The following is a 13389-nucleotide window of genomic DNA, read 5'->3' on the forward strand; positions in this document are numbered from 1 at the left end:
GACAGAAAAACATCTGCGGCTCCAGCAGCACAAGCCCGCCGTTCATCCAACAACAGCTGGAATTTGATCGAGAGGAAGTCTAGAGAACATCCTTTCAAAATAAAACAGGTGCAGCAGCAGCGTCCGCTCTCAGGAGCAACTCCACTCTCTATTACAGAGGAAAATCTGCTCAATTTGAGTCTAAAATACATTTTGAATGCAGAATAAAGTTTCTAACACAATGTTTTTACGTGTTGGGCTGGACAAAATATAAATATTAAATACAGAGAACACATGTTCTTAGACTTTGGAAAGTAAATTGATGTTATTACTTTAAAAACGTGAAAAACATTAAGCCAGTGGAAGGAAAATCTTCACATTTGTTGGATTTCTTGGAGAAAACTCTCAATTTGTGTCTGAAATATGTATTAAAAATGCATATTAGGAAAGGGAACTATCAATTCCAATCCATAAGTGGTATTTCCCCCTAGTTTTATATGCTGGATTAAAAATTCAGTTTGAAAATGTTGTGTTTAATTCAACTTTAATGAAGATTATTTAAAAAGAAATGTAACTGTGGACTTATTTTATGAAAGCATCGATGGTCAACGCTTTCACATCATCTCAATATCATCAAATCTGGTCGAAAATATCCTATCATTTCATTCTCCTTCACATCGCCCAGCCCTATTGACCGTTCCTCATGTGGAGCGGTCGCTGCTGCCTCAAAGAAAGATCACGTTTCCGTTTTTAGACATTAATAAAGACACTATGATTACATAGGAGATTTTTCTTGGTTGTTTGTGAGACAATTTCATAGACATATTTCTCAAAAATCATTCGATGTCATGCATTCCTGAATAATGTGTGCATACATAATGTTTATTTATTCTTTTATATCGTTCTGATCTTTATCTTTACACAAGTTTTTGGCTATTGTTCCAATTTTTCTGTTTAAATAGCCGCCGCCATCCGTGGACAAAATTAAATCCATTTTCTTTAAAGCAAATCAAAAGGATGCGGATGAATGAATCCCGGTCAATCAATTCTAGCTCTTTGCCGTCATTAAACCAGCAACCAGCTTGTTTAGCCTTCATGTCAGTGCAGACGCTCTGCCACACACACACACACACACACACACACACACACACACACACACACACACACACACACACACACACACACACACACACACACACACACACACACACACACACACACACACAGAAATAAGAACAATACAAATAAAAACGATAAAAAGCTTTTTCCGTACTTTAAATACTTCCAAAGCCGCTTGATCATCAGCAGGGGAGAGAAGAGGAACTGAGAGGTGAAATGTTGTGAAAGAGTTGAACAGATATCAGCTACATCCATCCTGAAACACCTAAAACACACACACACACACACGCGCGCGCGCTAATGTGGCGCTTTAGGTCAGAGTAATGGACGCCACGGCTGACTTGTGCAATGATATGAAAATCAATACGTGTGGTTTAGAACTGAAATAAGGATTAAATATATTTGAATTTTTTTAGGCTTTTCTCTCCCGTCAGAGAGGATGGACGGAGGATTCTTTATCTCACTGGGGGACTGAAGAAATCCGAGTATTTTCTGGGTTTGTATAAACTTCTCCCTCTTCCGACGCTCCTGATTTCCCCACATTTCTACTGAACCTATCAAATGTAAAGTTAGCAACAATAGGACAAACCTGGAATAACATTCACATTGCTCTCTAATAAAAACTGAACCACAGCGATGAAATGAAATGTTCCTAAAACAAATAAAAAGAGTAGAAACTCCTCGCAGCCGGATCTCACTTCCTGTCTCGGACTCTTCGCACGGTTTGATTGGACGTCAGGAGGAGCGTCTGGTCTGCAGCTGCAGCGCGGCGCCTGGGGGGGGGGGGGGGGGGGGGGGCTGTTATAGGTGCTTCTCTTTGGTGACCCCATTCTGCACGTGCTTCCTGCAGGACACACACAACACACACACACACACACACACACACACACACACACACACACACACACACACACACACACACACACACACACACACACACACATCTCTTTTTAGCCTGAATCCCACCTGAGATCCTCTGCTGGGACGTCTTTAATTTCCGTTTTAAAAATTCAGTTTAAATGTCATTTCATAAACCTTTGCATTGCGCTTGTTTTTGAAATGCTGTGTGGAAATAAACTTTCCTGAATCCAAAATACTGGCAAGTTCTGCCAATAATATTTACAAAATATGTCTTTTTAATGTTCAGATTTCCACTCATGTTCAACAAGGCAGAAGTAAATTATTGCCCCTTATTATTATACATCTTTTTAAAGCAGATTTAGAAACGTATGAGACTGAAAACGTCATTTTTAAGGACAGGAATCTTACAATGGAGACCCTTTATTTGGTCTTAATTATCTACTTCTTCTATTCTTTCCCACTGCCTTTTCTTTTATCATAGCTTATGCTTTATTTTCTGTATAAAAATAACTTTTATAACATGTTCTAGACGGTGTCTTCCAATTTTTGGCTAGATAAAAATAAATTGTCCTAAATCCCCTCTGTGTGAGGTGTTAGCGCTCTCAGCATGTCTTAATAAAGTATCTGTTAGCATCTATTAGCAGGTGTTATTATCTGTTAGCAGCTGTTAGCATGTGTTAGCACCTCTTAGCATGTGTTTTTATCTGTTAGCAGGTGTTAGCAGCTCTTAGCATGTGTTATTATCTGTTAGCAGCTCTTAGCATGTGTTTTTATCTGTTAGCAGGTGTTAGCAGCTCTTAGCATGTGTTATTATCTGTTAGCAGCTCTTAGCATGTGTTTTTATCTGTTAGCAGTCGTTAGCGGGTGTTAGCAGCAGAGAGGGTATCAGCAGGTGAAGGCCAGCAGATAAGGAGCTCCACACCTCACATGTTCAGCTCTTTGATCCTTCACCTGAGGAGGGTTACACTATCAGAGGAGCTCAGATACCACTGAGCGGGGAGAGGAGGAGGAGCAGGCCCGCTCCGTCCTCTGAACCTCAACACTGAGCTTTCATCTGAACCAACACTGCAATAAATTACAACACTGCTCCACCTGTGGGATTCTGACATTAAGGGGAAGGGTTTTCCCTGTGTGGCAGAGGGCCAGGGATAATGATCCTGGGGGGGGGGGCTGAGGTCCGGTGAGGCGTCTCCTCAGATAAACAGCCAGCAGATTCAGTTAGCATGTCTCTGTTTAAAGCTCACTGTTGATTAACGCTCTGATTTCCACACATCAGAGAGCCATAACCGAACACTGTGGGAGCAAACTGTTAGCAACCCCCCCTGAACTACAGCCCCCCGCCCTCAGACCAGAGTACGGATGGAGTGATTTACCCCCCGGTGCAGCGTTGTGATGTCCAGCATCATCCTGCTTGTTGTTCTTTTCTCTGAGCGCCGCGCGGCCGCCCTCCTCCTCCTCGTACTCTCTGACGTCGTTCACCTCCTTCACCTTCAGCACCTTCACCACGAACACCACGATGAACTGCACACACACAGAGGTCACAGGGAGGTCACAGGCAGGTCACAGGGAGGTCACACAGAGCTCATTGTTGTTGGTGGATAACAGGTGGATTGTTTGTTGTTTGCTTCCTACAGAACGACCTGGGCTACAGAACACGACCCTACAGTTTCATGCTTTTGACTCGGGTGTGTGTCCTCACCAGGAACCAGTAGATGTTCATGAGCAGCAGCGCGAGCAGGAGTGCGTTGAAGAAGAAGTAGAAGGGGATGTTGGGGACCGACTGCAGGCTGGACACACAGGTGGCGTACAGGACCTTGAGAGGGAACCAGTACAGACGGAACCAGAACCTGGAACACAAACAGGAAACAGAAATTAACTTCTGTCCGTCTGAAACAGTGAGACAGAGACCAGGCATGTGTGTTTGTATTTTGTATGAAATGTAGTCAACACATCCTATTTTGTTGTTGACTAAAGGTCTGGGAATTTCAGTCTTATCTTAAATAAAACCCTAACTATGTACAGCTTAAGTCAATTACAGCTGTCGACTTCTTGGTATTTTCTTATGGATTTAGTCCAAACTATCACGTTAGTTCCGTCTCGTCTTGATGGTCACAATCGCTGCACGTTGTTTTAGTCACGGTTAGTGTTAGACGCCTCGTCATCGTCTCGAGGGTTGTTGACAGTTATAACGTGCGAAATATCTGCATTAAAATGTCAAATAATATGCGTAAAAAGCGAACCTTCAGAACATTACACAACATATTTGTAACTAAGCAAAAACAAGACAAATAAGTCATTTTAATCCAGGATAAGGCATGCTTCCCTGTTGCCATTCTTTGCTCATAAATGTACTGTTTAATCTGATTTTAAGCCACATATTTAGATTTTTTTCAGATATTTGTGGTTTTTAACTAATGCATATTTGTCCAGGATGAAGTTTTTTAGTCCTCAAACATCTGGATGTTAAATTATGAGAGAACTAGCTGAGTAAAGGTGAGCTGCAGCTGGACAGCACTGGGAGAACACTGACTCGTAACGTGAGGCTGCTTTAGGGTTTTAATCATTTTTACTCCTGGGTTTGTTTGTTTCGGAGACATTGAGACCTCTGTAGATAATTCTGCTCCCAGTAAAAACTTCTTGAATGTTTGGATTTTAAGTTATAAGAGAAACAAGGTGAGCAAAACCACGCAGCAACTCGGCTAGCAGCACTTAACCAACTTCAATTGTCCCCCAAACAAAACTTTACTCCTCTAGTTAACAACTCTGTATGTTTTGGGGAAGAGGAGAGGTTGGTAGATAATTCTGCTCCCAATAAAAACTACTCCCATGCTCCGACGCTACTTAACGACCCCACCATCTAGTAGTTGTTTTGATAGAGAAGCCCCCCGAGCAGCAGATGATCTGGGGCGTTGACCCTCACCAGGTGATGCTGAAGCTGACGGAGCCCATGTTGGACAGCACGTCGTTGAGCAGGAAGTACCCTCCTCCTCTGCACTTCAGGTACACGTTGAGCTTGGTGAACTCCAGCTGGATGTCGTTGATGTCGTGCAGGAACAACACCAGGATCCCCACGTTGTGATATCTGAGGGGGGTGGGACACACGGTTCAGGTATGATTTGATCTTTCTGACTTTTCTCCTGCATCACAGCAGCTGCTTTTGCATCATCCACCAAGGAAACAATAAGAGGTGTCTGAGCAGATGTTTTTTGAGCTGTACCTGAAGGCGTAGGAGAAGCAGATGAGGGCCAGCGTGATGATGTGATGAACCACCATGACGGCCGAGTCCTTCCTCCAGGCGTCCATGTAGACGGTGGCGTAGATGGAGTGGCCGTAGAAGCTGCCCTGGATCAGGTAGGCGATGGCGATGTCTGCAGGCACTGACATCCCGCTCTGCCAGTCTGAGGAACACACACACACACACACACACAATCATTTCACTACAGACAAACACTGACAGCAGACTGCAGGAAAGAGCTGGAGGAAAAGAGGGGACGTTATTTAGGAGCTAAACCAGTGACCACAACGACTTAAAAGCCATATTTTTTATAACTAATGTATATAAAGCTGCATTGTGTTCATTCTGTGTGTGTGTGAGTCCATGCACAACGGTGGGTTTGACATGTTAATGATTAAAAGGATAAAAAATCAAGTGAAAAGCAAAAATAAACTCTGCAAAGGAATTACATTTGTCGTGAAGTGTTGAGTTAATTAATAAAAACTGTATTTATGTCGCAGTTTCAAACACCTCACCCAGACAGATGTAAGAACAAGTGTTTATTTAATACTTAAATATAAAAGGTTGAACAAAAATCAACAAATAAACAACATTAACATAAATGAATACACAAAATACACAGTTTATGGTATTTTATCATTAAACCTGTTATTATATGTGAAGCCTCCTGTCTATAGATGGCACTACAGCAACATGGTTCATTTTAATAACCACTGACCTTACATCGACTTAATTAAAGCTTTCCAAAAGTCTGCATGATGGCCATTTGTGCATTTTGATACAGATCTGAATCCAGAAACATGTGGTGTTAGTAAAGTACAGCAGGGAGCTGAGCAGCCGGTTTCTAGTGGAGTCTCAGCTGAACAGAACCGCTTCACACCAACGGACCCGGAGATCATCAGAGCCACGCAGGTGGAGGCTCACTTTCTGTTAGGACCACATGTCTGATTCATCTCTCAGACATGTGGATTAAAACCAGGAGAAGGGGATCAAAAATGGAGTCCAATGAATGTCTTACTTCTCACACACACGTCAGACACACCGGACTCTAATTATTCTGTGTCGTTATTCTGGGGTTTATTGTTTTGTAGATTAGATTTGTGCCGACACACAATGGATTTTCCTCCTGCTTCAACAGCTACTGTCAGTCTGACTCTGTGTCCAGTCCTGTTATTAAATCAGCCCTGTGTAGAATTAACACCTGTGTGATTTGGGGTCGTTTTGGCAAGTTTGAGGTTGTTATTTTGTTGCCTCGTCGAGAATAATAGAGGCTGTGTAGCTTATTAAAACAGGAGTCGAACATCCTGACCGTCAAATCGAAGGGAAAATATCAGTACATTTAAGAAAATACAGACTTATCTTTTCTCGTTCGTGGCGTACTGGAGTTGTAATCCATTCAGCACTATACACTTGCCACCTTTCCCATTTAAACACACCTTTTCTACATCTTTAGAGGTAAGACTGAATGTCTTTAGCTTCTGTCCTGTGGTGTTTTATATTTAACATAAAGACTGTCAAAGTCCAACACACAGGAAAAAGGACAGGATTTACCTCGTGTAGATGATGAACACAGACCACCATTTGATATTTATTTCTTCTTGCACTATTTCTATTTCTTTTTGTATGTCTTCAGTTTATGTAAGCATCAGTTTTACTACTTTAAAGCAGATGTGCGTCTCTGTGGTCGACGTTAAGCTGTGGAAATCTTTACCGAGCGATTCAAACATCTTTAGGTTTGAGAAAATGTAAAAATGAACAATAATCAGATATGTTTCGCTGACAGACCATCGATATTTTAGTCAGAGGTCAAATAAGACTTTCTTTCCCTGCTATTTTCCATCACGTGCTAAAAAATGAGTGGAATAAAAACTAATATATATACGTGTTGTACTGCTGGAGAAAATGAGACTTGGCAAGATTTAATATCTGAAACCCGCTGCAGCTGCTGCGCATGAGACATCTCCGGCAGGACCACACTGTGCGGACTGATCTATATAGGGGGGGGGGGGGGCTCCAGATGTAAGGGTCCATGTTAGGTGGTTAGTGTGTGAGGAGTCTGCAGGATCAGGTTGTCCCTCGGGGGAATAAGTGAGAGTCTCTGAAGAACCACATGAAGCAGAACGCTCATGTACTTTAGGGATCGCGTTTCAGACGCTGGTCGGACACTTTCTCCTCCGATGTTTGAGGAAGGGTTCTCTCGGCGGGGATGGGGTTACTCTGTGTGTGTGTGTGTGTGTGTGTGTGTGTGTGTGTAATGTTTATTGATCGGACCGTCATTAAACATTGAGGAGGAGGCTGAGGGATGGAGGGGAACAGAGGAGCTGCCAGAGGAGAGGGAGCTGCAGACTGATGGAGACTGAGCGTTCAGGCAGACCCTCTGATGTTTGATTTCTGCAAACACATTTCTCCTTTTTACGCTTTATTGAGAGATAGATTTGTCTCATTTTTATTGTGTAATCTATGTTTTATCTGTGGGTTTAAAAGCCCTTCCAAAAATACAAAATATTGGTAAAATTAGAGGGTGCTGATGACGTCATTTCAGCATTTCCAAATAAGAGCATGCCGTCCGGATAACGTTTGTTCTTTAAATCCCGGCAGAACAAACGAGCACTCCTCATTGTATTATGGAAAGAGACACAATGAGTATGAGTGTGTGTTGATCAGAGGTTTCAGAATCAAGTACATGTAATCACACTAGTGCCATTTATATTATCCAGCACACACACACACACACACACACACACACACACACACACACACACACACACACACACACACACACACACACACACACACACACACACACACACACACACACACACCTCCGTACACATATATCTGTCTCCATAGCTCTACATCTCTCTAACAGTACTGTTTCCTCATACACACACAAACAAACACACACACACACACACACACCTCCGTACACATATATCTGTCTCCATAGCTCTACATCTCTCTAACAGTACTGTTTCCTCATACACACACAAACAAACACACACACACACACACACATTCGGAGGCTGACAGCTATTAGAGGTGACGCAGCTATTAAAGCTGAAGCCCGCTCCACTCAGAGAGATGGAGATCGACCGGAGCTCTGACACCTCGGAGTCTGAGAGAGGCGCAGAGCTGCAGGAGACGCTGCGTTTATACATACTTATATATATGTGTGTTTCCTCCATTAGCAGTGATCCATTAGGTGCAATCATGCAGAGAGTAAACAGTAAGTGTTGGAGGGGAACTTGTACACAATGTTTTAGATAATGTCATTTTAGTCTCTTACTGATTGTTTGCATTATGGAATGTAATGTAACTAAATTAAGAGCAAAACGGATTCTTGTCCCGGATTATGTTGGTTGTTGATGTTGGTTCGACACGATATTAGATTTATATCAACTATAGCAATTTGATCAAACATCTATCGAGCATTTGAAAAAAAGGATCTATATTTTCTATATTTAAATCACTGCAAATTCAACTTTAGCTATTGTGGATTGTGTCTCCATTAAAGCAACTGAATGAAACACATTGGTATTAAGAGCATTGGGGAAGGATAAAACACAATAAAATAAAGAAACAGAAATGAATAAAAGAGGTAGGGATATTTGAAACATATTATAGGATGTGGATTATTAACTGATGTAAATTATGATTGTTCACACACTTCTCCTATTTTCACTCATCCCAACGTTTGTTTGTAGAGGAAATAAAGACACGTGTCCTTATTTTACTTCATGTTTCATAAAATGTTGGCTACTTATTTCACAGTTTTATGGTCACACATTTAATATAAATGTTATTATTTAAGTCGATTTTTTGCTATTTTGATGTGAACTGTGTTCTATGTGATATACATTATCTGAGAGTATTCTAAGAGAGGTCTCCTGTGAAGCGCTTCGTCTTCATCTTATACGGATAAAGATTTGATGATAGTTATTATAATTATTATAATTGTAAACTGAAGAAGAATCTTTAAAATAAGAAAGGAGTTCTGCTGCGTTTTTGTTGCGCTTTGTCTCATTTTAAACACACGTTTAAAGCTGTGACTCTTATCCTGGTAAAAACACGCCTCTAAAACACAGGTGAAGTAGTTCTGAAGAACACAGGTTTGTTTACTTTCTGTCTGTTGTCGGGTCTCTGTATCATCGATGGCTGAATGCTTTGAATAATCAGAATCAGGATGAACCCCTCGCTGCAGGTCGAGTGTTCCCTGCTATAAATATCTCTCTGTTTGAAACTCAGAGTGGCTTCACCTCAGAGGGTCTGCAGGGTTAGAGCTGCTGCCGCTTTGTTAGATTAAACCACTTCAGCTGCTTCAGACGCTCGGCAGAAACTCTCTGCACTGAAGAAATACTAAACCTGCTCTATGAAGTCAGATCAACAGTGGAGACTGCAAACATCCTCTAATCCAACATATTAAACACTGACAGATTATTGAAAGCATTAACGGAGGTCTGGGGAATATGGACTAGACAATAATACTGAGATTTTGAACTCAATCTTTGAACGTAGGACTGAGTTTATATCAATATTAGTGAATGAGAGTAGAATATCTATTGATTATCATAATAAAAAAACTGAATCAGACTCCAGTTTATTGCCAGGTACGTTTACATACAAGGAATTTGATTTGGTGTCTGGTGGTGAACAGACACTAAGAAAATATCAAAATATAAAGATAAAAAACAAGCATTTTTAAGAAACTGTTGAGCATAAAAAGACAAGTTTTTACACCAAATGTAAATGTAAATATACAAAGCACCTTAAAAGCTTGTATGCTGTTGTCTTTCCCTGGGTTTAATGTCATTTTCTAATTCATTATTTGACTTTGAACACTAAACTATTATATCCACATTACTGGTGACTATTTATCAAACATCTCTTTGTCTTCATTTTGTATAAAAGCACTTATTTTAAACACAAGAATTAGTCCTAATATCAATAAAGTCATGTATTTAACATATCCTAAAGATTCCCTCATCTGTTTTATTCCCCATGTCCAATTATTTATATGCTACTACCGTATACAGCATTTATTCTACTAAGGACAATTTATCTATTTATTTGTCTAGTCCAAACTGAACCTTTTACTATACATTAATGCAGCAGTTTACAGCAAGAGCGCAAAGATATTGAACACATTTCAATATCAACAAAACCAGAAAACACAGAGCAGGAAACGTCCTTGCCCTTCAAAATAAAAGCACTTCCTGTCAAACATTCAACAGAATGACTCCCCTTATGTTCAGAGGTAAATCAGGTAACACTATGCTGCAACAGTTCTCCTGTAACTTCAGCAAATAAACAGATGATTTCACTTTAAATCAAACAACTTACAACAACATATGAATATGATTCATATATTCGAGAGACTTTTATCACCAACAAAGATTTTTATTCAAATAAAGTCAGAGGGGGGCGGGAGCACGACCTCAGAACAGCTGTTTCCTGTGGTGCTTAACTTACTGTAGAAGACAGAGGGGGGGTCATGGAAGAAGGAGTAGGAGGTGAAGAAGAGCAGGTAGGTGCTGTAGGACCACGACATGGTGTAGAAGACCAGCTTCCACGCGCTCTCCGGCATCTTGGCAGCATCTTTGGGCAGCAGCCGGCACCACCGTGCCAGAGGCTGGGGGAACAGGAAGAAGAAGTAGAAGTCAGACAGGAAGTCACTCAAGCTGCAAACATGCGGCAGTGTGAGCGGCAGCTTGAGGAGCTTCACACACAATAACTGATTCATTTAGACGTGTTCCTTTACTCAAATGTGAAACTCAATCCACGGCTCTGTGTTCACCTCGAGGGTTCTTTACGGTCTGTTAATGCACCGCTGCGGCTGCGGGGGGAATCATTGGGTTTCTTTTTATCGGACTGTTTATATTGCTCCATTGTGAAGTTCCAGACTCAAATACCACTCAAACATTGAGAGGGGCATTGTTATAAGGGAGACTGTAGTTATTGCAATAACTCTAGGAACATTGTTTTTAAATAATCTGCAAAAAAAACGAAGGATTTAAAAGACGTGGCCGCCCCTGACGACTGGTGACATCCTCCTGGATCCATCCTCCTGGATCCGTCTTATTATTTTGAATGTTTTTTCACGATAAAAACCACATCTTTCACATCTCCTGGGTGAGGGATCCTCCTCTGTTGCTCTCCTCCAGGTTTAACACGGCTATTGTTATCTTGGTTTGAGACTAGAGGAAAGTAAGTCGTTAAATCCACATACAGTCAGCTGTTGTGATGCTGGTGTTCATCAGTGTTTCCTCAGAGAGGTTAGACCTCCTTAAGGAAAATGACAGATTCACTCATTCCTTGGATGCTCACATTTTCCCCGGAGTTAGGAAGTTGTTCTTTGACTTCTGTGTGTTTGGACGCTACAGAGAAGATGTGTTCGAGGCCTTTTTAATTGTGTATAGAGGAGGGGTGGGGCCACATACAGAAAACAATATGAAGGGCTGGGCCCCTCACTAGAGGTGAGGTATATGTCTCATAAGTTAAGTTATAAGTTAGAGAAATCAATCAAATGTAGGTACATTCAGTTTAATTTAGTTGGCAGCTCATCCCTTAAGACAGAAGCCTCTCATTGCTTAGAAGAGGAAATAGGAAGAGTATATGTCCTGCTTTTATTTCAATAAGTTATTGGACTTATTAACACATGAATACTACTGCTCACATATCTATTTAAGAGGGGACAGTATAAGACAAGCACAGGTTTAATTTGTGGGCCATATTTCATTATACTTCCTTAATTGACTGAGGGCCGATTCAAAATGGACCGCGGGCCGTAGTTTGGACACCCCTGGTATAGAATATTTGCATGAAAACAAAGATTGACCAGGCCTTCAAGTACATTCCCTAAGTGCAGGAATTTATTTTCCTGATTATTCGGACAGTAAAAGCAGCCTACATATCTGTCAATGTATACAGGAGGGAAGCTGAGCTTGTGCTGTACACCCTTACACCAAGTTTCAAGAAGATGGGGGAGTAGATTTCTGGTGATGCTGCTGACATAACAGACAAAACGGGCCAGAAAGATTACCTGAGAGGCAAAAATTCATCAACAAAACCCTCGACTTAACAACAACATGCAGGTGCATGCTTCATTTCCAGCAAAAGGAAGAGCAAACTGTTTTTGAAATGCTAAATTCCAACAAATATGGGTCTCTTAAATAAATAAGTGTTGTTTAAAACAATCCCACACAGCCTTGGATATATCTGCAGCCGTGCACAATGACAGCTTCAAACAGAAGGAAGATACGCAGCATTTACTCATGAATGACGCTTCTCACTCTTCAGTGCACGTGGTTTGATATACAGTACATGTATCTGTGGTGAACTAGCAGTGCATCCCACGTAGCACCATAATCACCACGTTTGCATCCAGGGTGCAACATGTGTAGTCCATCGGCCACATAGCTAGAGGTGTTCAAAGTTCAGCAGCCACAACACAGATAACCCCCCCCGTCTTTATGGCTGGGGAGTGATGCACGGATGTTAGACACTCACCTGTTCAAACAGCGTTTGCATAGTGACGATGCAGAGGGTTATACTTTGGGGATTAAAGGCTCTGCTACTAACTAGGGCTGCAGGATTCTGGAAAAAACGACTGATTGCGATTCGATTTGAGTCACAAAATGAAAGGGATTGATCACTTTTGAAGTCATAATTCTCGTTATCATTGAAGCATATATTGTATTCTTATGGTGTGAGATGATCTACCAAACACATACGTGTCTTTAAGTCTGCAGAGGATGATTTTGAAGCTTGGATATCTCTGCAGCTGCACAATACTTAATACTATAAAGTTAGCCTTGAATAAATGAAGAAAGGGGTTCATTTTGCTGCCTTAAAGTCAACATCCTCTCTACCTTACAGGTATTTAATGATGAACCCTTGCTTGTTTGTTAATGCATATGGCGGTGCATGTTAGAGTGTAATATGATCCTATTTCAGCAACATGTCAGATAACTTTAGGCCTGTAAGCAGCACTGTTAACAGGATGTCGTTATTACACTTCATACAACTCAGATAACCCTGATGCAAGTCTTCCACTCAGTACGTCGCTCTCTTCCTCACATATATATATATATATCGGTTCTTTAGCACCATGTGACCGTCTGCCCACATGTGTTTCACACGTCTGCGTAGGTTTCGCTCTGCAGGCAGAAAAACGGGAAGTGGACGAGAAGGCTACT

The 13389-nt window shown here is 41.3% G+C and overlaps 1 protein-coding gene across 1 annotated transcript in view; it reads right to left on the minus strand.

Moving 5' to 3' along the window:
* Window positions 1–1575: 1575 nt before the first annotated feature.
* The window catches only part of cers1 (ceramide synthase 1), a 33504-nt gene continuing 21690 nt past the window's right edge, over window positions 1576–13389 (minus strand). The window contains exons 2-7 of the mRNA XM_063891102.1: window positions 10664–10823; window positions 5177–5357; window positions 4880–5041; window positions 3659–3806; window positions 3332–3480; window positions 1576–1942 (exon numbers count right to left, since the gene is read on the minus strand). Coding sequence (XP_063747172.1) covers window positions 1900–1942; window positions 3332–3480; window positions 3659–3806; window positions 4880–5041; window positions 5177–5357; window positions 10664–10823 — 843 coding nt within the window. The 3' untranslated portion in view covers window positions 1576–1899. The remainder of the gene's footprint in view (window positions 1943–3331; window positions 3481–3658; window positions 3807–4879; window positions 5042–5176; window positions 5358–10663; window positions 10824–13389) is intronic.

The sequence above is a fragment of the Eleginops maclovinus genome, chromosome 9, assembly GCF_036324505.1.
Source record: "Eleginops maclovinus isolate JMC-PN-2008 ecotype Puerto Natales chromosome 9, JC_Emac_rtc_rv5, whole genome shotgun sequence".
NCBI classification, from domain to species: Eukaryota; Metazoa; Chordata; class Actinopteri; order Perciformes; family Eleginopidae; genus Eleginops; species Eleginops maclovinus.